Source organism: Ostrea edulis, chromosome 1, assembly GCF_947568905.1.
Source record: "Ostrea edulis chromosome 1, xbOstEdul1.1, whole genome shotgun sequence".
In the NCBI taxonomy this organism is placed as follows: Eukaryota; Metazoa; Mollusca; class Bivalvia; order Ostreida; family Ostreidae; genus Ostrea; species Ostrea edulis.
Window position 1 is genome coordinate 2,353,657 of NC_079164.1, and position 24,099 is coordinate 2,377,755.

Sequence of the window (24,099 nt, forward strand, 5' to 3'; positions counted from 1 at the left end):
CGATAAGGCCTGTGGGCCTCTTGTTACGTGTCAATATACTTGCAAATTCTATGTGTATAGTATGTAGTCATTTTCTTAGTGATTATTTCTTTTCAGTATTTTGCATTAGATGATACTTTTACTGGTTTTGGAGATGTCCTTATTTAATCAGCACATAGACCCTAGCCATGAGCATACAAGAATAACTGGAAAGCAGTCTGCAAAGACTGTTATTTTTTTAATTTTTTTTTTTTTTTTTAGATTTTATTGTTCGTCTAATCACATTTGCAATTGTTATGTCAGATGCTGTAACTAGACGCTTCACGTGTATATTGTATAATATTTTTGGTTTCAATATCAGGAATAAGTACCGGGTATACTATGTAATATAATCATGTATGAGTGTTATGTCGGGTGTGGTAATAGGGTGCTCCACATATATAACATATCCTCTGAATTCTTTTTTATTAAAATGATCATTGTGACATTGATTCATGATATAAAATTTAATTCCTGTTTTTTTTTAGTCATGAAAATTAAGTTAAGTGTGCAAATCTTCATTATCATAAATTTCAAACTACAGTGTACCATCCTTTTGGCTCTCTATTTTTTTTTTTTTTTTTGTAAATCTTAAATCAAAGTAGCCTTTTGTATAAAGTGTTTCATTTTCATGGTGCAAGCCTCATCTTCATAAAATACAAATGAGGGTATTTAATTGAATAATGTTCAACATGTATAGAAATAAATTATGAAAATTCAGATTTTTCGTTTCCTCCACTATTTGTAAGGAAATATCCTATGTTAGTTTCAATCTTCTTTTACCAATCCAAATGCTACAATTTAGCTTTCAGATAATATTTGGATAGCTAAGCTGTTAAAACTAAATCAGTTTCTTGTTTGTATCCTCAAAAAAGTCTGCAAAGGATTGCAGTAACTGGTCTGTATATACATGCATCCTTGCTGGTGAAGATGACAATTCAATTCAAAAGTACATGTACCGTATGACTTTTCAGTCTTCAACTTGCAAAAGAGTTGGTGAGTGACTCGACAAAAATATCTTGTGCAGGCGAAAGTAACAAGAAAAAGTGTGAAAGGTTAACTGGAGCTGAAATATTTACAAATAAAGTGCTACAAACTCAATTCTTAAACTTTCTAGGTGTAAGTAATTACTAAGGAAAGCAGGTCATGTACAATAAGAGTACAGTAAAACTCAGTTGTAAGGAAATCACTAGGACCTCAAATTTATCCTCCTTAATAACCAAGATTCTTATATCCAAATAAGGAAGATTTTAAAAAGTTACCAAGAGGAATCATGAAAAATTCCTTATAACCGACATTTCCTTATAGCCAAGATCTTTATAACAGAGTTTTACTGAACACTATTGTTTGACCTAGTCTATTGCACAGATGTTTGCGAGCCAGCTAAAAAAATGTCATTGATCCTGGGACTAAAGTCAAGAACAGTGTTAATTATAAAGTGGACATTTGACTCGTTCTATGAAAAAACTTCCTTGAATGAAATCATGTTGCGAGGGAAAAGCTCTGTATATGTATGAAAATATGCATGGAGATAATGTGATGGAAGGCTGCTTTGCTATTAAAGCCCTTGAAGCTTTCTGAAAGTAGGTATATTAGAATATTTTTCTAATGCTGAGGCAGACATAGCAGCAATAATGTTGCCCTCTCCGATTTTATTTTGGGAGAGGATCACGGAAGCGTCGGAATAAAAAGAATCAGATAGGGCTACATCATTGCAGCCAAGGCGGACAGCAAGATCACTTTACATTATTTTAAATTTCAATGATTAATTTGGTGTCCAAGAGGCATCTCACGTTTTGCACAGTAGGTACATGTAACATTTACTTTGCGATATAATGAGAATCCTTTCAACAAATTTGGACTTTGATACAATATCATGATAGGTAAAATCTTAACTGTGGAAACAACTTTTCCAAATATACTTGATGTGCAGTTAAAACATACAGTAATTATCATAAAATCTGCAATTTTCTACCTGCAAATTGAACAAAATTTGCGATTCCACGAAATGATGACCCAGTGAAAAAAGGATGTTTACAGCATCATAAAGTAACCTGTCCTACTCCCCCCCCCCTTTTTTTTTCAAATCTTTGCACAGATCCTGCATATTCCAGTATCACCTGTATATGGTGTTTATATCTCTCAACTGATTCGATATGCAAGAACTTGTTCTGCGTATGGTCAGTTTTTAAATTGAGGCAAGCTACTGACAAACAAGTTTTACAGGGGTTCCAATAGTCTTGATTGAAGTCAGCATTCGGAAAATTCTATGGTCGTTATAACCATCTAGTTTGTCAATATGACCTATTATTGGGTCAAGTGCTGTCAGACATGTTTCATACCGATTATTAGGTCCTTTTTGGCACACTGATTTTGACTACGGATAACTCTGTTTACCTGATCAGAATAAAGGGCTCCCCGTGGGTGTGACCAATCACCCATCGACAGGAGATTGCTTACTCCTCTTAGGCACCTGGTCCCACCTCTGGTGTGTCCAGGGGTCCGTATTTGCCCAACTCTATTTTGTATTGCTTATAGGAGTTATGAGATTGATCACTGTTCGTTATCTTCACCTTTCATCCTACCAATACCTTAATAGAAGTCAATCTACAATACTAATTGGAATGAGACACATATTCATAAAATTAATACATTTATTCATTTGAATCAATAAATAAACAAGCAAAATGTTATACAACTTGACTGAGGACTTGCATATAACAAGACAAGAATTTATTATTGTCACAACAACCAGATATACTAGATCGACATAAAAATCATAGCACAATCAAAGGGGAACAACTCAAGATGACTAAGTGACAGGTCAAGATGGTATAACAAGAGCAACGCCAACGTGGCATAATACGCCCGTAGATTTTGCTCAAGGAAAACATATTTTAGTGGGATTCATATTTTAGTGAAGTTAGCACTGTCCTCTTTGAGCTAATTCATTATTATGCTTGTAGAAATGGATATCAAGATATAAAGAGGGATAGCCTTAGAATGCGCTACTTCATAAATATGCTAATATACCACACACCTTTGCTTGAAACAGTTAGTGCTAAAGTATAAGTACAGGTACAGTATACTGAAATGCAATACAATTTGATTTCATGTGTTTATTTCAGTAATTAGTTTCAGTTTGAAATGGTCAAAAATATTGAACATAACTATTTTTGTAGAGGCAGATCACCATTTTTTTTTGCAGGAGAATCTCAAATTATATAGAAATAAAGTATAACTTGGAAGTTCACAAGCTATACTTGGCACCAAATTATCAAGTGAAGCATGCCATCTAACAGTCTTGACCTTTTAAACTTGAAAAAGAAAAGTATTGGCATTCCTAGCCACAACAGTTTTATTTGTATCCTGCTACAACCACCTTGACCTTTGACCTTGAGAAACAATAGGCTTCCTCCACTTGGAATAAGGTATATGCATATTAAATTTGACACTCCTAGCCCCAACGGTTCGGTCTGTATACCTACAAGGTTTTCCTACTAAGTAAACCTATTACCTTGACCTTGAAAAAAATAGGCATCTTCCTCTCATCATGGTGATCAAATATACCAAGTTATAATATCCTGGAGCTTACGGTTCTGTTTGTATCCTGCCCACAAGGTTTTCCTAATAAGTGATACTACAACCTTGACCTTTGACCTTGAAAAACAATAGGCATCTTCCTCTCATCATGGTGATCAAATGTACCAAGTTGTAAAGTCCTAGGGCTTATGGTTCAGTCTGTATCCTGCCCACAAGGTCCGGACAGACAGACGGACGACGCCATACCATAATACGTCATATGAGGTAGGCTATCACTCATCGGTTTCCTACTAATAATTTAAAGTATATCAACAATAGAATTCTCGGGGGAAGGGGGGGGGGATCACCATAAAGAATCTAAAATCTCCAAATAAACTTTCTCTGAAGAAAATCACTCTTAAGAATACGAAAATTTGTTTTTACACAAAGTTTCAATTACAGTGATCACTTGGAGGCAATCGTCGGGTTTACCTTTTCGCACAGACTGTTCCATAATATACATAATTTCTTTCATAGATGGTCATAATGAAAGGTCAAATTATTGAAAAGCTGACAAAAAAGAAATACAAAAATTGTCTACAAAACTTAAGACACATAAATAGAGTATGGCAAAAAGTATGGGAAGAAGTGAAATTTGCATAGAATAACCATCCAACAGTGGAAACATAAAAGACCAGGAGGTCATATAACAATAATAAGAAAACAAAAAACTAAAGGCACTGTGAGCTCACAAACTTCTACAAGTGACCACAAACTTGCCAAAATCACCCTGGTTACAAAAAAATAAATAATGAGACACTCTCTGGTCATAAGTAATCTTATATGCAATATAAACTTGCAGAGTATCCCCTATACAAAGTTATGGGACTGACATGAAATTAACACTTTTTGCCTTAAGACCTTAACTTGTCCGAATTACCTTCAGACAAAGTTAAAACGAAAAAATATCTTTAGCTCATATTAATCTTTGCTTGAAGTATCAAATTCCAATATTTATCCATTCTAGATTCATTAACTGGATTTTATTTTTGAAAAATTCTGTCGGTGATCTTGAACTTGTCAGAATTGCCATAAAGTCCAAAACATCATAAATTACTGATAAATATACTGTTCCAATATATCTTTCAGTGAAATGTACATTGCTTTGCCTTCAGATACTGATGAAGGCCGGTGATGGTCGCATATAACATCAAGAGATTCTTGAATGTCCTTATCCAAGTCATTTTTAAAACAGCACTGGTCCTTTAGGAACTTAAACTTTTCGTCATTCACAATTGGAATACCTAAAAAGAAGTAAAACAGAATAAGATGTAATGAAAACAGATTTTTTCAATATAAACAAGTTACAACTTAGTGGCTCGAGATTCAGACTTCTGTCAGGGTACACAATAACGAAAACTTTAAGAGACAGTTTAAATGTAACAAGATGTACTGTGAGCAATGCTCACTAAGAATACCCTCCGCTTACCGCAATCTCCCAAAGGGTGTTGTTAATAGGTATAAATTACCTCTTTCCTGGGTGTAAAAAAATGGTATGCATTTGTGGAAGAAAATGGAAGATATAGTCCGAACACAAATCCATGGCATAAATCTATAATTTTGACCTTGAGATCAAAGGTCAAGGTCATAAAGAGGTCATGAATGTAAATGACACATAGTCTCATGGTGATACACCCATGTCTTATGGTATGTCAAAACCCTATAATCAATTTTGACCTTGAGGTCAAAGTTCAAGGTCATATAGAGGTCATGAAGGTACTTGAAACATCGTCTCATGGTGATACACTCATGTGTCAAATATGATATGCCTATGTCAAAGAACAAAGAAGTCATGGCCCTGACACGAATCCATTGTAAAAACCTTTAATTTTGACCTTGAGTTCAAGGTCATATGGAGGTCATGAAGGTACATGACACATCCTCTCATGGTGATACACTCATGTGTCAAATATGGTATGCCTATGTCAAAGAACAAAGAAGTTATGGCCCGGACACAAATCCATTGTAAAAAACCTTAATTTTGACCTTGAGGTCAAGGTCATAAATATACTTGACACATCGTCTCATGGTGATCTACCTGTGTGCCAAATATGGTATGCCTAAGTCAAAGAACAAAGAAGTTATGGCCCGGACACGAATCTGCACAGACAGACAGACAGACAGAGTGATTCCTATATACCCCCCAGAACTTCGTTCGGGGGGTATAAATATGCATGTAGGAAAAGCTTACAATGCAACATAAGTTGAGGAAGGTTAAGTAAGAATAAATCGATAAAGTATTTGTGACCTTGCTGTTTTTAAAAGAGTTTATTTTATCTCCTGTCTTCAGACATCGAGCCTTATCTGGCACAAAGCCAGATAATCAAACATTACAAATGAAAGTCTCCATTACATATTCTGATGTCAGTGTCTGGTGTGCAATTTTAATCTAGAGATAATTATTCTACATTCTTTCAATTTGAATACATGAGATACGTATCAGTGAAAAATGTCAAATCCAAATATTGTGTATTCTAACATTTTCCCTAATTTGATGTCTACTTAAAGTTCATTTCTGCAATCAGTAAATTTAATTGTTTAAGAATTCTTAGTTGTCTTATCCAGAGTCTTGACTAATCTATCCAATTTCTTTGGAATCGGTGCTGTACATACATGTATTAGGAAAGGTTTATAATAATTTGTATGAACTTTAGATAGAAAGGGATAACATATCAGGCTACATATTGCTGTTTCTTTGAAATAAGTATTACCATGGAATAACAGTTATTATGTCTTATCTAATAACTGATTTCTTTTTGTTTTAAAAGATTGTTTTATTTACAATCAACTTTCCAAAAAGCAGAGGTAATTTTTCACTCTTTAATCGTATCACATTACCAAAATAAACTAACCTAACATTTCTGGAACATGATAAAGGAATTCTGGAATCCCAGGAACAACATCTCCCATTTTTTGCTTCCTGATCCGATGGTTATTCCAAGCAAATTTCACTTCCTCCAATTCTGTCCTGATAATTTGCATGTAACAATACTGAACTAGAGTCTGAAAATGTGCAGGAAAATATTAAAATCTCTTAGCTCCACAGTCCACAGATGCTGTATTTTAATTTGAACTCATCAACTTCATACCTCAAAATAGAAAATCAATCACACAGGTTATAATGCTCAAATAAATGAACTATACAGATGATATAATAGGAGTCATGCTTGCATTGTTATAACAGATTCGATATAGCTAATAATTGTGATATATAGCCAATTTTTTTTTTTAAAAACTTACGTATGTAATATTTCAACCATCGTACTTCTGGGGGTTTTGATTTGAACAAACTGGAATCGGAACAATTTAAGGATGCTCCCAATTTTAATATGGCCAGCCATGGCCTTCTTGAGAAGATCTTATAAGATTTCTTCCTATATATTCCTATGTCAAACTTTGATCCACTTCTGTGGCCCCACCCTACCCCCAGGGGCCATGATTTAAAAAAGAAAAGAATTTACACTATGTCAGGAGGCTTTCAGATAAGATTCAACTCTTCTTGAGAAGGGATTTTTTTAATGACATTACCTTTTCTTGATTATCTCTCCTTGGAAGGGGGCACTACCCTTCATTTGAAAAAAAAAGAATTCCCCTCACCTAAGGATACTTTGTGGCAAGTGTAATTGAAATCAGCTTTTAATCAGCGGTTCTTGAGAATGAATTGAAAATGTGAGAAGTTTACAAATGACACACACCTGCACATATGCACAGCGACAGACAAAAACAGATAGCAATTAAGTGACCTTAACAACAAGAGGCCCATGGGCCACATCGCTCACCTGAGTCACCTTGGCCCATATCTGAAGACTTTCCATATATATTTGCATGTAAAACCTTGGTCCCTATTATGGCCCAAACTACCCTTTGCAAACTTGAATCTACACTATGTCAGAAAGCTTTCATGTAAATGTCAACTTCTTTGGCCCAATGGTTCTTTTAAAGCTTTTTTCTACATTTGTATGTAAAACTTTGACCCCCCCCACTTGTGGCCCCATCCTACCCCCCGGGGACCATGATTTGAACAAACTTGAATCTGCACTATGTCAGAAAGTTTTCATGTAAAAATCAGCTTTTCTGGCTTAGTGGTTCTTGAGAAGAAGATTTTTAAAGATTTTTCCTATATATTTGTATGTAAAACTTTGATCCCCTATTGTGGCCCCATCCAACACCAGGGGCCCATGATTTGAACAAACTTGAATCTGCATTATGTCAGGAAGCTTTCATGTAAATCTCAGCTTTTCTGGCTTAGTGGTTCTTGAGAAGAAGATTTTTAACGTTTTTCCCTATATATTTGTGTGTAAAACTTTGATCCCCCCCTTGGGGCCCCATCTTATCCCCGGGGGCCATGATTTGAACAAACTTGAATCTGCACTATGTCAGAAAGTTTTCATGTAAAAATCAGCTTTTCTGGCTTAGTGGTTCTTGAGAAGAAGATTTTTAAAGATTTTTCCTATATATTTGTATGTAAAACTTTGATCCCCTATTGTGGCCCCATCCAACACCAGGGGCCCATGATTTGAACAAACTTGAATCTGCATTATGTCAGGAAGCTTTCATGTAAATCTCAGCTTTTCTGGCTTAGTGGTTCTTGAGAAGAAGATTTTTAACGTTTTTCCCTATATATTTGTATGTAAAACTTTGATCCCCCCTTGTGGCCCCATTCTAACACCGGGGGCCATGATTTGAACAAACTTGAATCTGCAATATGTCAGGAAGCTTTCAGGTAAATTTCGGCTCTTCTGGCCCAGTGGTTCTTGAGAACAAGATTTTTAAATGACCCCACCCTATTTTTGCATTTTTGTGATTATCTCCCCTTTGAAAGGAACATGGCCCTTCATTTGAACAAACTTGAAAGCCCTTCACCCAAGGATGCTTTTGGCCAAGTTAGGTTGAAATTGGCCCCGTGGTTCTGGAGAAGAAGTCGAAAATGTGAAAAGTTTACAGACAGACGGACAGACAGACGGACGCCGGACAAAATGTGATCAGAATAGCTCACTTGAACCTTCGGTTCAGGTGAGCTAAAAACTTTGGACCTTCAATGTTATGGAAGAATTATTTTGACTATTTCTTGGCTAGATCCAGTCACAGACTAGAAATGAATGTCCAGTATTATTGAATGACCCTGACTGTACGAGTTATCAAATATCATTCTTCATTGTTTTTGAAATTTCTCAGAGCATGTAGAAATTAAATCATGATAATTAAGATCAGTTTACATAGTTTTCAGATTAATTCTGTAAGTGCACTAGTCTATCAAGATATAATTTGAAAGCATTGTAATAATTTATGATTATGAAAGTTTCTCAAATTCAGATTTTTTAAGCAGTTAGATTTATAGCTATTTATTTATATATATTTATTTCAGCTTGAAATGCATCTGAAACCAGACAGAAGCATATCAGACATGTTCTTTAGATTAAGAGTTATATATGGATACATTGTACGTAGGTAATATATGTTTTCATTTTTCACAAATATAATGCATTTTCTAATAAGAAAAAAATATTTGGTACCATTTGGGTAGTGCATTTTTATGCCCCCCCCCCACCCCTCCCCCCTCAAAGAAGAGAGGCATATTACTTTGCACCTGTTGGCTGGTTGGTAGACCACATGTTGTCCGGTTAATATCTTGAGAACCATTCACTTGATCATAATATTTAATATGTGGGTTGGTTATGAGTATAGAAGAGAACCCCTATTCAGGTCAAAGTTTAAGGGTCAATCTACTCTGGACATAGGAATATACTGTCCGCTCAATGTCTAGAGAACCCTTTGCTTGACAGTCATCAAACTTGGTACACTGGTATATCTTTAGAAGAAGATAACCCCTATTGATTTTGACGTCACATGGTCAAAGGTCAAGGGTCAAACTGGACATAAGAATATACTGTCCGCTCAATATTACTATGCAAGTACATGTATTAATTTTTATCTTTATCTAGTATATGACTTTAATGGTAGATTTAAGCTAATTCAAATCCTGACCTGGGGATACGTTTAAAGGTTAAATAAATCAGTCATGTCAATGGGCAAGAAGTCTTAGTCCATGTGATATACAGAAGTTTTCTTCAAATTATGACCAGGTAAAGGCTGCTCTGAGATTAAGAGTTAGACAGGGAATATAAGGATTTAACTGAAACCAAAAAAAATTATTTATCAAATATATATACAAGTATCAAAATTAAGATTGAGCATGCAATCTGACTCGTCTGACAAATATTTTGTATCATATTAATATTGTTGCATTCAGGACCTTCATTATTTTCTAGACCAGTATGACAAGTTGAGTCCCTTTGGAATACACATCAGTGGCTGCATTGATGGGTAAATTATATGTCTATACATGTATGAGGTTTTTATTTATTTTTGATGAAAGCTTATAAAGTTAAATGTAATAAATGATTGTAAATTATCAATTTCTTTACCGCTTAAGGATTATTAGAAATAATTTTATTCTGTATAGTTTTTCCCGCTACGTGCTTTGGTGTGAAGCAGGGATCAGTAACAAAAACCCTAAGAAGATTGCTTCATTATAAATTAATATTGTTCTAATTTTCTCTTTTGGAACATACCATTGCTACAAGGAGATTATCATATGAATTTCATATTTTTTAAAAATCAGATAGGTGCGCATGGTGGTGGTGGTGGTGGTGGTGGGGGGGTTTAAATTATCATTATATTGAAATGCATTTTATATTCAAAGGCAGTGCTGTTTAAACCCAATTTTACAAACTTGAAAGGTTTGGGCATTTTTATCATACAATTCGTAACTTGAAAAGATTGAGAATAAAAAAAAAAGAAATACGTATAGAGGCAGTAGACTGCTGAGAGCATACAGTCCAGAGCAGTGTCGTGCATCAAAGGTTAAGCAAGTCATAGTGAAGGCAGTAGAAATAAAATGTATATATAGCATAAAAATATTTCAGTCACATTCATGTACATACATGTTTTAATGATTTTTTTATATAAAACCCCGAGAGAAAATTCATGTCATGAGTATTTGGCAAATAGATATTGTTTAAATTGAACCTGATCAAAGGATGAACATTACAAAATATGTACATACAAGAAGCTGCGCTCGCTCAAACGGTAGCACTGTCAACATATAAAATATGAGATGAGCGAATTTGGTTTTGACTCGAATTTCCTCGATAGGCACACATACATTAATTATAGAGAGTAGCGTAATGATTAATTAAATACATTTAAGGCGAAAGCGATGTAGAAACATAATGACTTGATCTATATAACTGAACGAAAAACACAAACCACCCACCTTGTTATCACAATAACTTCTGAGTCGTCAGCGGCATGCAGCATGTGCAGATAGAATGATGTAATCTAAGTCCTTGAAAATCTTGGCCTAATAAATCTTCATCAGCGAAAATCTTGGGTAATAAATCTTGGCGACGCTTGGGAAATCTTGACAGCGTTTTTTTTTTTGTTTGAATCATTCGAACATGCAACTTGGCCAGGGCAATCTTGGCGACGCTTGAGAAATCTTGACTGCGTTTGGAAGTCATATATCCTGGCGCAATGCAATCCTGACTTTGCCAGGATTGAAAATCATGACCGACCAGGTTATCAATCCTGACTTGGCCATGTTTGAAATCATGACCGACCAGGATTGAATGGTCAGGTCATCCTGACTTGGCCAGGATTGATAATCATGACCAGGATTGGATGGCCAGGTTATCAATCCTGGCTTGGTTATGTTTGAAATCATGACCGACCAGGTTTGGGTGGCCATGTTATAATCATGACCTGACCGGTCAAGATTGGATGGTCAGGATTGAAAATCATGGCCAGGTCAGGTTTGAAATCCTGACTTGGCCAGGATTGTAATCATGACCGGTCAGGATTGAATTACAATGAGATATATAGAACATGACTTGGGGGTCCCCTATGGCTTTAATCATGACTGGTCAGGATTGAATTACAATGAAATATATAGAACATGACCTGGGGGTCCCCTATGGCTTTCCATACAATCCTGACTTTGCCAGGATTGAAAATCATGACCGACCAGGTTATCAATCCTGACTTGGCCATGTTTGAAATCATGACCGACCAGGATTGAATGGTCAGGTCATCCTGACTTGGCCAGGATTGATAATCATGACCAGGATTGGATGGCCAGGTTATCAATCCTGGCTTGGTTATGTTTGAAATCATGACCGACCAGGTTTGGGTGGCCATGTTATAATCATGACCTGACCGGTCAAGATTGGATGGTCAGGATTGAAAATCATGGTCAGGTCAGGTTTTAAATCCTGACTTGGACAGGATTGTAATCATGACCGGTCAGGATTGAATTACAATGAAATATATAGAACATGACCTGGGGGTCCCCTATGGCTTTCCATACTTATTGAACAAAGATAAGGCGTCTATAGCGTCGAATTCTCCGCCTGAAACGTTATGCCTGACTTCAAAGGTTTTCTGCATGTTGTTCAGCTCGACCGATATGTATCTCAGGGTCTGACATTACATTAGTGGCTAAGGCACAGCAAGACAAGGACTTCCCTTTTTACTTGTAACGAACTTCGCACTGCCCGAAAACTGACCAGGGCTAGTATATTTACTGAGCGCGAAAGCGCTCGTGCATGTTTTAACATATGCGGTATTATAGTAAAACACGCTTATAGTGAACCTACAGGGACAGCACAATACAATTCATTATAACCAAATTTCAATATACAGTACACTTCATTGTAACCAAACTTAATTATAACAGTAAAAGACAGATATAGTGAACCTCCAGGGCCAGTGAAAAACAGTTCATTATAACCAAACTTCATTATATAGTAAAACACAGTTATAACGAACCTCCAAGGAAGCAAAATACAATTCATTATAATCAAACTTCATTATATAGTAAAACACAGTTATAACGAACGTCCAAGGAAGCAAAATATAATTCATTATAATCAAACTTCATTATATAGTAAATCACGATTATAGTTGAACTTCAAGGGCCAGTGTAAAACAGTTCATTCTAACCAAACTTCGTTATACAGTAAAACTCGGTTATAGTGAACCTCCAGGGTCAGTAAAAAAGTTTTTTACAACCAAACTTCGTTATATCGAATACAATTTTCATTATTTTCCTCATATAGGAGAATAAATATGACTTCGATGATAAGCGAATTTTACTGTACTATATGTAGACACTTTTAAATCTTTTTACCAGTTATGTACTGCAGACAATTCATAGTGACTTTGCTTTATCCAATCACAGAACAGAGTAAACTGTTTAATATAACACTTGTATAATCCATTTCCCTGGGGATTCTAACCCGTATTTACATTCTCAATTTCATATCTTATTGTGTTTACACTGTTTATTCTGACACACTGTATTCTGACAAATAAATCGTCTTCCAGTGCATGTCAGACAGGTTTCACTGTACTAAGAAATGTTGGAATAGACAGGTTTCACTGTACTAAGAAGTGTTGGAATAGACAGGTTTTACTGTACTAAGAAGTGTTGGAATAGACAGGTTTCACTGTATTGTGAAATGTCGGATTAGACAGGTTTCTCTGTACTAATAAATGTTTGATTAGCCATGTTTCACTGTAGTTACAATGTGAAATGCTGCTTTGAAATTGTAACTTTCAGAGAAGAGTATCATGTTGTGAGCACAATTCTTTATTTTACAGTACACATGTGTTTGGATAAGCCAGAATTTGACGGTAAAACTATCAACAGAATTAACAGTATCGGCATAGGAACCATTCCTAAAGGTGGACAGGTGAGATTTTAATCTGACGAGTTTTCACACAAACATTTGGATGATGGGAATTTCATGACATTTAATATATTGTCTACTATAAATGAATAGCTGTTAAATAGATGTGAAAAGTACCCGAGCTCAAACTTTGGAATGATTAGACAGTAAATGTTTTTCTGATATTATAACACACCTGGTATATACATGTACATGTGTGTTTTGTAATTTTTCTGTTCATTTTATAGGCATGTTTTACATACAGATTTACATGTATGACGTACATATATATGTGTATTTTGACAGAGTGCATTAAAAATCTACAGATTGGAGAAGGAATGTGTTTTTAAGGTAAGAACTACTACGTTGTGTTGAATATAATTGGTTATTGTCAGGATGTTCATTAGATACCTCGATGCTGAGTCGATAATATCTGACTGGCTAGTATAACCAAGGTCATTTGAATGGAGTAAAGTTTACTAGAACCAAAGATGTAAAATCCTTTTCAAAGCCTCAACTATTCATGAGGTAATTGTAGATGCTCATATCAAAGAAAAAAGTTTCACTTGAGCAGAGAGTATGTTGTGGCCTTGACTTGGGGTCATTGTTACAAGGTTAAGGTCATAGGTAAATGGATTTTACTTAAATAGAAATTGTTTTTCTGACCAGATGGTTTTTATGCATTGAAAAAATTATCTGTACTTTGGAAAAAAAAAACTGATTTAGAGAAGAAGTATCGAAGTTATTATATCTAAAATGTAGTAAATAAATTCAATTCTGCAACATTTCTTCATTTTGAAACTTGGAACTTATCATTTCACACAATCTTTATACATGCAAGGTGAAGATAACGAACAGTGATCAATCTCATAACTCCTACAAGCAATACAAAATAGATAGTTGGGCAAACACGGACCCCTGGACACACCAGAGGTGGGATCAGGTGCCTAGGAGGAGTAAGCATCCCCTGTTGACCGGTCACACCCGCCGTGAGCCCCATATCCTGATCAGGTAAACGGAGTTATCCGCAGTCAAAATCAGTGTGCCAAGAACGGCTTAACAATCGGTATGAAACACGTCAGACAGCATTTGACCCAATGCGAGGTTGTATTGACGAACTAAATCGTTATAACGACCATAGAATTTGCGAAATGCTGACTTCAATCGAGACTGTTGAAATCCCTGTACCATCAACTTGTTTGTCAGCAGCTTACCTCGATTTAAAAACTGACTATACCCAGAACAAGCTTTTGCATATCGAATCAGTTGAGATATATAAACACCATATGCAGGTGATAATGGAATATTGCTACATAAATGTGGGAAGTTGACGATGGAGAAGCTGAAATCATCCCGTTTGTCATACAGTTGAGTTGTTAGTTTGCCGTTAATGTCTACTTTCAATAAAATATCTAAGTATGAAGCAGAAGTGGACGACTCTGTGGTGTCCTTTATTTCGAGCTCACAGGGATATATCAAATCGACATATGAATGAAAGCTATCATTGTTAATAGACAAAACGTCATCGATATATCTAAAAGTCGAATTGAAGGTCACAGCGAGAGATTTTTTCTTATCACGTAGAAGTTTTTGAATAAATTCTGCTTCATATGAATATATGTATGCACGTATTTGGGTACTGAAGGGTATTTTGATTTTTAAAAAAACATATTTATTGATATAAGAAGATTTTGACCTAAGTTAATTTTGAGGACAATGTTTGAGAATCGGGTAATATGCATTATGTCTAGGTTTGAAGGTCAATGAGTGATTCACAGGTATTAAAGATATACATAATATATGTAACAATCACCTTTAAGCTTTTTGAGTGTATTATGAACTTTTTCTTTCTGATATTTGTCTATCTTAGTCGTGGCTTATCAGATTGCAATAGGATGTGAAGAATTAAAAATATGTATATGTATAGAATTACTACCAATTAGTATTAATAATTTTATTCATTTTGACCTTGACAGTTTGAGGCTTTAGATACACTGCAGATACAAGAACCATTTTTGAAAATTAAATCCTGAACTGAAATGAACCTCACCCTGGACGACAGAAATATGTCATCCAGCAGCCTCAATATGGTGAATAAAAAACAACGAAAGAACGCCTCACCCTGGACGATAGAGATGTGATCCAGCAGCCTCAAATCTGTTTAAAAAATCCTTGTCTAGATTGAACTATTTTCGGTGAATCTTAAAAGTGATATTAGCTCGAAATCAGGAAATTTTATTCTGTTTTAAAAATATGCTATAATGATAGTGTTGTATGTATTTTAACCATACTCATTGACAAAATTAAAGTAAAATTTTTATCAAAATAAAGATTTCGGTTCTAATGAATATATAGCATTATATAAAAATCAATTTTTGTACGGGAAGACAATAATGTAATTTTGCTGCATTCAGAGTTTCTGGCTAGGTTTACTAACTGAAATATTAACACCAAAAGTTTATAAACCTTATATTTTTTCTGTCATTGAAGTAATAAATCACAATTTTGCAACAAAAAATGTTGACACGAAAATGAGAGCTAGTATTGCTTTAAGAGAAATACTTTCTTTGTCAAAATTAAATTCAGTCTGCAAGTACAAATTTAATCCATTTATTTTTATACAACATTTCTTATCTAGTGTAAATCGTTGTTTTTCCCTCTTTATTTCAGTCATCCAATGTGTGTCATGTTGATAAAGTTATACAGTCACAGTTACAAGGAGGTTTTGTAAACATGCCATTGATTGGATATAATATAAACATGTCTTTGATTGGATAAGTGTATCAGACTCCAAGATTGATCAAATGTCAGGAAAAAAAATTAGAACTAACAATATATATTTTGACTTTTTTCTAGTGACCTTGAATAAATCAGAAGGTGCATCCGAGTGTATCTGTTTAAAGGTCATAAACTCCACACCAATCCCTGTATCGATAGGAACATATTCCGTGTCATGGAGACGGTATGTTAGGGTTTCTCTTCAGGTCATTTCATCTGATCTGCTTACTACAGAGAACTATGTGAAAATTCTTTTTCTCTGACAATACACAATACCTGTGCAGCAGATCTTCAACCATAAAAAAAATCAATCTCATAAAATGATATTTCAATCATCCATAAATGTAAACTAAAATCTCAAAAACACATGTTTCGTATTTATTTGTTATACACACCTGCTGTAAAAAAAAATCCAAAACAGAATATTGACAGTTAATATATAGAGTGATTCTAAGAAAGTGTATCCTATTATGATTACATTTCCACTGTTTTTACCTTACAAAATGTGAACAATGTGCGTATGAATCTTGATAAATATAGTACCGCTATTCTAACTAAATATAGTACAGCTACTCTAACTAAATATAGTACAGCTACTCTAACTAAATATAGTACAGCTACTCTAACTAAATATAGTACAGTTATTCTAACTAAATATAGTACAGTTCTTCTAACTAAATATAGTACAGCTACTCTAACTAAATATAGTACAGTTATTCTAACTAAATATAGTACAGTTATTCTAACTAAATATAGTACAGCTACGTTATTCTAACTAAATATAGTACAGCTACTCTAACTAAATATAGTACAGTTATTCTAACTAAATATAGTACAGTTATTCTAACTAAATATAGTACGGCTATTCTAACTAAATATAGTACAGTTATTCTAACTAAATATAGTACAGCTACTCTAACTAAATATAGTACAGCTACTCTAACTAAATATAGTACAGTTATTCTAACTAAATATAGTACAGTTATTCTAACTAAATATAGTACAGCTACTCTAACTAAATATAGTACAGTTATTCTAACTAAATATAGTACAGCTACTCTAACTAAATATAGTACAGCTACTCTAACTAAATATAGTACATTTACTCTAACTGAATATAGTACAGCTACTTTAACTAAATATAGTACAGCTACTCTAACTAAATATAGTACAGTTACTCTAACTAAATATAGTACAGCTACTCTAACTAAATAAAGTACAGTTACTATAACTAAATATAGTACAGCTACTCTAACTAAATATAGTACAGCTACTCTAACTAAATATAGTACAGCTACTCTAACTAAATATAGTACAGTTATTCTAACTAAATATAGTACAGCTACTCTAACTAAATATAGTACAGCTACTCTAACTAAATATAGTACAGTTATTCGAACTAAATATAGTACAGCTACTCTAACTAAATATAGTACAGTTATTCTAACTAAATATAGTACAGTTATTCTAACTAAATATAGTACAGCTACTCTAACTAAATATAGTACAGCTACTCTAACTAAATATAGTACAGCTATTCTAACGGCAGGGAATTCTGACAGAAATGAAATGAAAATGTAAATATAAGAAAAAAAATTCATTTCTGAAAATACATGAGGGTATGAACAGCAATGCTTCATGCCAGCCTACTTTTCACGATATACTAACACTCTTCATGATACACTAACACTCTTCATAAAGTGTCGCAGTTCATGCCCTCATGTATTTACGAAGGTGAAATTTATTTCTTAAAAATAAATCGTGTATTTTAATTCTGAACCAGGAAAACAGATGAGAGCTCTCCCTATGTAGACACGGTGTTCCCACTGCCCACAGTCAATACAGAGTACAGGTAAATTTATCATGTAAAACTTGTTCAGGTAAATTTATTATATAAAACTTGTTCAGGTAAATTTACTAAGTAAAAATTTACTGACTTGTTATGGATTTCTGTCTGTCGGTTTTGTACATCATTCCAAAATATTTTAAACATATAAAGTGTTGGATGTTTCAGCAGTTTTATTATGGAGCACCTTTGGATGTAGAAGGATGAATTTTCTTTAAATAACTGACTCTTTTCGTTGCAGTTTCATTTCCGTGTGCTGCCTGGTGATCCGTATGAACTCAAGTACAACTTGTTTCCTCTGGTGGCAGGTCATGTAAATTTACCCAAACTGAACTTCACCCTGCTACGATACCCAGATCCAATCGACGCCATTCTGCAGAAAATGCTACCAACCCATATATTCATTAAGGTAGGAAATATAACTTCATTTATTTCTGTCAGAGCACAGTAATAGTAATTTGTTCTGTAATAGGTTCATCTACATGTTTGTGTATAGATACACACAATGGAATTTGTATACAGTGTGTTATGTAGTATTCGATGTAACAATATTAAGGAGGTGTACTCCATCATCATAATGGCTGACTTCCTTTTAAAACATGAATAAAAATATAATTTCATGTATCAGTAATACTTGTTTATTCCTTTTAAATCTAACTACCTAATTGGGTAGCTCAGTTGATTAATGTGTTCTTTGTTGAACTGTAGATCATGGGCTACTGAACTTTAGATCATGGGTTCGAGTCCAGCAGAGTTTTTAATTTATTTTCAGATTACTTTCAACTAAAACTGCATTTTTCAAAGTAATTTTGAAAGTTTCAATTTCAAAATTTTAATTGTATTCACCCTCCACTTTTCATCCATTTTAAATTTCTCTGGTGTGTTATTCTTCCTTGATCCATAGCATGAATTCTAAGAACGTGCAACATTTAAGAGAGTAGTGGTTTGAAGATGTTTACAAACTCGCAATACTGTACATGTATATACTTAGCTAAGCAATGAAATCTTTTTAACAGCCCTGTGGAAAGGTGTTGTCTCAAGGAACCTGATGAGCTACAAACCTCTAACATTTAATGTGTATACTAAGTTTTGTCTCAAGGAACCTGATGAGCTACAGACCTCTGGAACATTTAATGTGTAGTAAGTGTTGTCGCTCTTTGTTACTGAGCCGGAGTCCGAGTAACAGACACTACTGACCATGTCGTATGTGATTCTTCTGGAAGGAATATGTTTTTTTTTTATTATTGCTTTGTTTTCATTAAAATATGTCTAAACAACATGATCTGTTTGTCCTGTATGAAATGGATCATTTCCATAGAGGGGTTACGGGGGTTGTACATGAGTGGTGGATCTAGAGAGAGGTTGTACATCAGTGGTGGATATAGAGAGGAGTTACAGGGGTTGTACATGAGTGGCGGATCTAGAGAGGGGTTACAGGGGTTGTACATCAGTGGCGAATCTAGAGAGGGGTTACAGGGGTTGTACATCAGTGGTGGATCTAGAGAGAGGTTGTACATGAGTGGTGGATCTAAAGAGGCGTTACGAAGGTTGTACATGAGTGGTGGATCTAGAGAGAGGTTGTACATGAGTGGCGGATCTAGAGAGGCGTTACGAAGGTTGTACATAAGTGATGAATCTAGAGAGAGGTTATACATCAGTGGCGTTACTATCCATAGTTTTCAGGGTCTCCACCCCCCCCCCCTCTTCCCCCACCTTTCTTGAGTAGAAAAAAGGTACAAAGTTGTTTCGCAAATCCAAACAATCCCACCCCACCCTTTGAAATTTTCTGGATCCGCGACTGTGTTTTTTATTTCAATACAGCATTAAAACAAGTTTGCATCGGTTCATCGTGTACTACATTCGTCATACACATAAAAAAATCCTCAGCCTTTTTATTCCAAGTATTTCAACACCAGGATGCCTCCGCCGATATAATCCCCTATAATTAGTTTGTCTCCTGCAACATTTACAGTCCAGGGCACATGGATGTCACCGTTTCGAATCAAAGACAAAGGCGTTCCGTCTCTATCGATGACGTGAATGCAGAAATCGTTACTATCGGCAACCAATATACGGAACATGTCATCCGTAGTGATGCCTCGTGGACCAAACGTTTCAGAATAAAGGAACTCTTTGGAATAGTAAAAGAACCGTATCTTCCCGGTTTTGTCCAATACCACAACTCTGCCAGCTCCATAATCTGAAACACATAGATCCAGATTTTTATTTTCCGCAATGTATAACGTATCGTTAACATTACTGAAAAGAGGGTGTCCATTTTCGTCGAATTCCACATGCTTTATGTCATGTCCACTCCATGGATAACGAACAATCTTTTTGTGTTCCGAATGAATGTTTATCATGCAAATGTTCCGAATGAATGTTTATCATGCAAATGTTCCGAATGAATGTTTATCATGCAAATGTTCCGAATGAATGTTTATCATGCAAATGAGGAGATGTTTCCTTGTAGTGCCAATTCCGAGTGGGGTCCAGTCCTCAAATTCAATCACGGGGTCCAGTCCTCAAATTCAATCACGGGGTCCAGTCCTCAAATTCAATCACGGGGTCCAGTCCTCAAATTCAATCACGGGGTCCAGTCCTCAAATTCAATCACGGGGTCCAGTCCTCAAATTCAATCACGGGGTCCAGTCCTCAAATTCAATCACGGGGTCCAGTCCTCAAATTCAATCACCGTATTCACCTGTTCGTCTTGCCAGGTGTTAACAGAACCGCGTCGAATTTCACTGAAGACCAGTTCACCTTCAACCTTGAAACACATGTCAGAAATTATCATTTCATGTGGGAACATATCTACTTTTCATGGTTGTTCGCTGAGGTCGACAGATGGAATAGCGAAGGTGAATCGTGGTGATAATCATTAACCCAGACTCTCTCTTCAGAATCCAAGGCAACACTCGCCAAGCAACTCAGACCACGCGATAAATGTTCACTTGCAACAGGGTTCTCAATCACTTGTTTGACGTTTCGAACTGGTAATTAAAGAGTTTCAGAATAAAGATGTAATTCTTGAACATTTAGTCGTACGGCGGCAGTGAAATTTACTGTCTTCAAATCCTCCTCCTTAACATCGCTTGGTTAAAAAAAATGGAAACTTAAAATCAGACCATTCTGGAATGATTCTGAATCTCTCAATATCCAATGCGTAATCTGCGATATCTTTCAGCGATGTTTGGTTCAACATCTCTGTGTTCTGTGAAATCTTCTCGGATATTTCTTGTAGAGCCTTTTTCATCTTTTGGATGCCGAGTTCCAGTGTACTGAGATGTTTGTTCTGCATGCTTTGTAATGCAGCAATATACATATCTACTGCTGCGTCCATCCTGTCATGCCATATCTGTCCCTCCTCCTTAAGTTTGTTTTTAATTATTTCATATTTTTGGGGAAGTTCACTTTTCTTCTGAAGCGTGTCTGAATAATCATGTTCATAAATATTAGAAGCGAGGACTCGAAGTTCTTCCATATCATTTTTCAGTTTCTGATACTTTACTGAAAAGTCAATGATATTGTGCGTGGAATGACGTTCAGAAACGCATAAAGCATCGCTGCTACAATGTGTGTATGGCAATTCAGAAATGCGTTCTCTTTCATAAATAGTGTCACCTGGCTTAATCGTCTTTGATTTGCTCTTTTTCTCGATGTTCTCGTCGGTGCGATCGGTTTCTGTAGAAAATAAAGGAGTATATTAAGTAAAATATATCAATTGCATAGATATTTGTTAAAAGTTAATTATTGGGAATTTTAAAGTTCGAATATGCAGCTGTGACATTCCCGTGGGAAAACGAGCAGAGGGTTAAAACTTGTTGTGGCAAAGCGTTATCACCCATTTTGGAACGAGACAATGTGAGACATTGTATGTTAGCCCGCTCTGAAATGAGGCAGCGGGAGACAAACTTGTTAGCAAAGATTCTTCAGGATATTAAAACAAGAATTACCTTATCAAATGGGAAACATTACATACGTACAATTGTCTGGTCCGAGTAGAATCCCCCCTCAGGAGACAACACTCCTTGGTGATAACCCTACTCAAATCCGACATCATAATTGTGATGTCGTCCTCTTAGTAAAGCCACCATACAGTGAAACACAGATACAGCGAGCACGCTTATATTGAATTCACGCTTATAGCGAAGTGGTTTTCTTTCTGTGTGGTTTTAAAACACGAAAAAGTGAAAATGAACAGTGATCAATTTCATAATTCCCTTAAAGAATACAATACTAAGAGTATGACAAACATGTACCCCCGGACACACCTGAGACGGGATGTTATACGATACATTACATTTTTAATGAATCAGAATTGTTCGTTCTCTAACACTTTGCTATGAACAAGATTGACTGTATATGGTTTAAGACAATCAGGAAGGAACATGATATTCTTTCGTTTGCGCAAACACTCACCATTTCTAGTGCACTCTTCAACCTCGACCATTACGTCATCTTTCTTCAATTTGAAAATCCCCAAGAATGGCTCATACTGAACAACGTCAGACAGTTCTTGCTGAATTACACCTTTTCTCATATCTTCTGAAAACCTGTCATATCCAAGACGAGTTTCGAAATAGAAGGTAAATAAAAGACTGCCACGATCAACTTCAAGTGTAGCCTGGTACTCCTTTCCAATAAACAGAACAAGGGAAAGAAATCGCTTCGTAATTGCTATTCTGATCTTTTTATCTTGTGAGTTCTGCTTGATTTTGTTTTCGAGGTTTTCTAATAGTTGGGTGATAAAGACAACGTATTTTTTGCCTGTTGAAGATTTCCAAAAATCTTTGATACCGTCCTCTATTTGGCACATATCCTCTTCATCTGCGTTTTCGTCAATCAATTCTACCAGTTTATTTAGCGTTGTTTTCGTAATTTCCATGATTCTGTCTACTTTAGTCTTCGCTTTCTCCGATTTTGATTTGGCTTTTACATGTACTTTCAATGTTGATCTACAGCCTGCTGTTTCAGAGGAAATCACAAATTTATAACCATTGATAAAAGCAGACCAATGTCTGTTAAATATATAACCACTGATAGAAGCAGACCAAAGTTGCTCTCTTCAATTGAACTATAGCGAGCATTAATTTCTGATAACATCCATTCATTGGAATAGTGCAAAAATTCAATTACTACGCGCATCAATTCAGCAGAATGATTAATGCTATAAACAATTCAATTAATGTGCATAATAATTCAGAATTGAAGACATCATTTATCATTTGAAGATATCTTTAATTGAATTGTCGCGCGCATTTTAAAGTTCTCCCATCGAAAATATTTCATTCATATTGAGACGTCATAGGTGAAGTACCACAAAGAACTGCTAACAATAGTATTGCTTCGCCGCCCACCTTCTGGCCAGTTCTTAAAAGTAATTCCATTGCTATATGATTTTTATGTCAATATAGATATTTAGATGAATTTTCATAAAAGTTGATTTATTTGACAAAACAGAGATAATTCTATAATTTGTGTTAAATCGCATATTCTACCATAGCTAGAAAACGGAAAATATATTCAAAACTTCCCACTTCCCCCATCCGTGAAACACAAGTTCTTTTTTGCAGGTATCATAAATTGTCATTTAGCAAATTTTTATAAAAACTTTTGTTGCTTCACATGGGGGAACATATGTTTACAGACCAAAACACCGCGAAAATGTTCACTCTATGATCAATTGCAAATGAGGATAAAGTGCGAGAAATGAAGATTAACCATATTTTACTCAATAGTATAAAGCAATATAGCAAATCAAATGGTTATTTGTACAAGAGTTGAAAATGTAGGCGGGAATCTCGAGTTAGCGTGCGTAGTTCTTTAAACCTATTATATGACAGCTTAGCGCTTATGGCCGTAGCAGTAAGGCTCGACGGGGCGTATAAAGCTACAAGTAAACAAATCATTCTAGATAGCACACACACACACACACACACACACACACACACACAGATATATATATATATATATATTAGTACAAAAACACATGACATACTCACTTCTTTTATTGTACATGTGTCTTTGTCTCGAGGCTAAAGTCTTCACAGTTGATTCTATGGACGATACTTTTTCCAGGATGGACTTGTCTTTTTCGCAGTCAGCCTATATACTGTTGTTCCTGTTCCTCATCAATGGTTG

The 24,099-nt window shown here is 35.2% G+C and overlaps 1 protein-coding gene and 3 long non-coding RNA genes across 8 annotated transcripts in view; 2 read left to right on the forward strand and 2 right to left on the reverse strand.

Moving 5' to 3' along the window:
- The window catches only part of LOC130050523 (uncharacterized), a 5,805-nt gene extending 5,067 nt beyond the window's left edge, over window positions 1-738 (forward strand). For both annotated transcript variants that reach the window (XR_008798924.1, XR_008798923.1), the window contains exon 5: window positions 97-738. This is a non-coding gene — a long non-coding RNA (uncharacterized LOC130050523). The remainder of the gene's footprint in view (window positions 1-96) is intronic.
- Window positions 739-2,658: 1,920 nt separating this feature from the next.
- Window positions 2,659-11,510, reverse strand: LOC130050533 (uncharacterized). Its single transcript, XR_008798926.1, has 2 exons — window positions 6,453-11,510; window positions 2,659-4,844 (listed from the first exon to the last, which is right to left on the reverse strand). It is a non-coding gene; the product is annotated as an uncharacterized LOC130050533 (long non-coding RNA).
- Window positions 8,931-19,557, forward strand: LOC130050538 (uncharacterized). 2 transcript variants are annotated; one of them, XR_008798928.1, is made up of 10 exons: window positions 8,931-9,048; window positions 13,264-13,355; window positions 13,638-13,682; window positions 14,173-14,342; window positions 15,308-15,421; window positions 16,002-16,053; window positions 16,188-16,293; window positions 17,893-17,961; window positions 18,197-18,364; window positions 18,972-19,557. It is a non-coding gene; the product is annotated as an uncharacterized LOC130050538 (long non-coding RNA). The 2 variants fall into 2 exon arrangements; XR_008798927.1 differs by lacking the exon at window positions 14,173-14,342 and having other exon boundaries at window positions 8,938-9,048.
- Window positions 19,558-19,746: 189 nt separating this feature from the next.
- On the reverse strand, window positions 19,747-24,099 carry LOC125664497 (uncharacterized). 3 transcript variants are annotated; one of them, XM_056150762.1, is made up of 4 exons: window positions 23,961-24,099; window positions 22,378-22,923; window positions 21,580-21,639; window positions 19,747-20,155 (listed from the first exon to the last, which is right to left on the reverse strand). In XM_056150762.1, exons 1-4 carry the CDS (start codon window positions 23,974-23,976, stop codon window positions 19,848-19,850), a joined length of 930 nt encoding a protein of 309 aa, XP_056006737.1. In that variant the 5' UTR covers window positions 23,977-24,099; the 3' UTR covers window positions 19,747-19,847. The 3 variants fall into 3 exon arrangements, with proteins under 3 accessions (XP_056006737.1, XP_056006729.1, XP_056006732.1); XM_056150754.1 differs by having other exon boundaries at window positions 19,747-21,639; XM_056150757.1 differs by having other exon boundaries at window positions 19,747-21,639; window positions 22,378-22,920; window positions 23,961-24,057.

Coding starts and splice junctions, on each gene's coding strand:
- LOC125664497 (XM_056150754.1), bottom strand. Junction 21,640..22,377: donor TGAAGAGTGCACTAGAAATG/GTGAGTGTTTGC, acceptor TATTTTCTACAG/AAACCGATCGCACCGACGAG.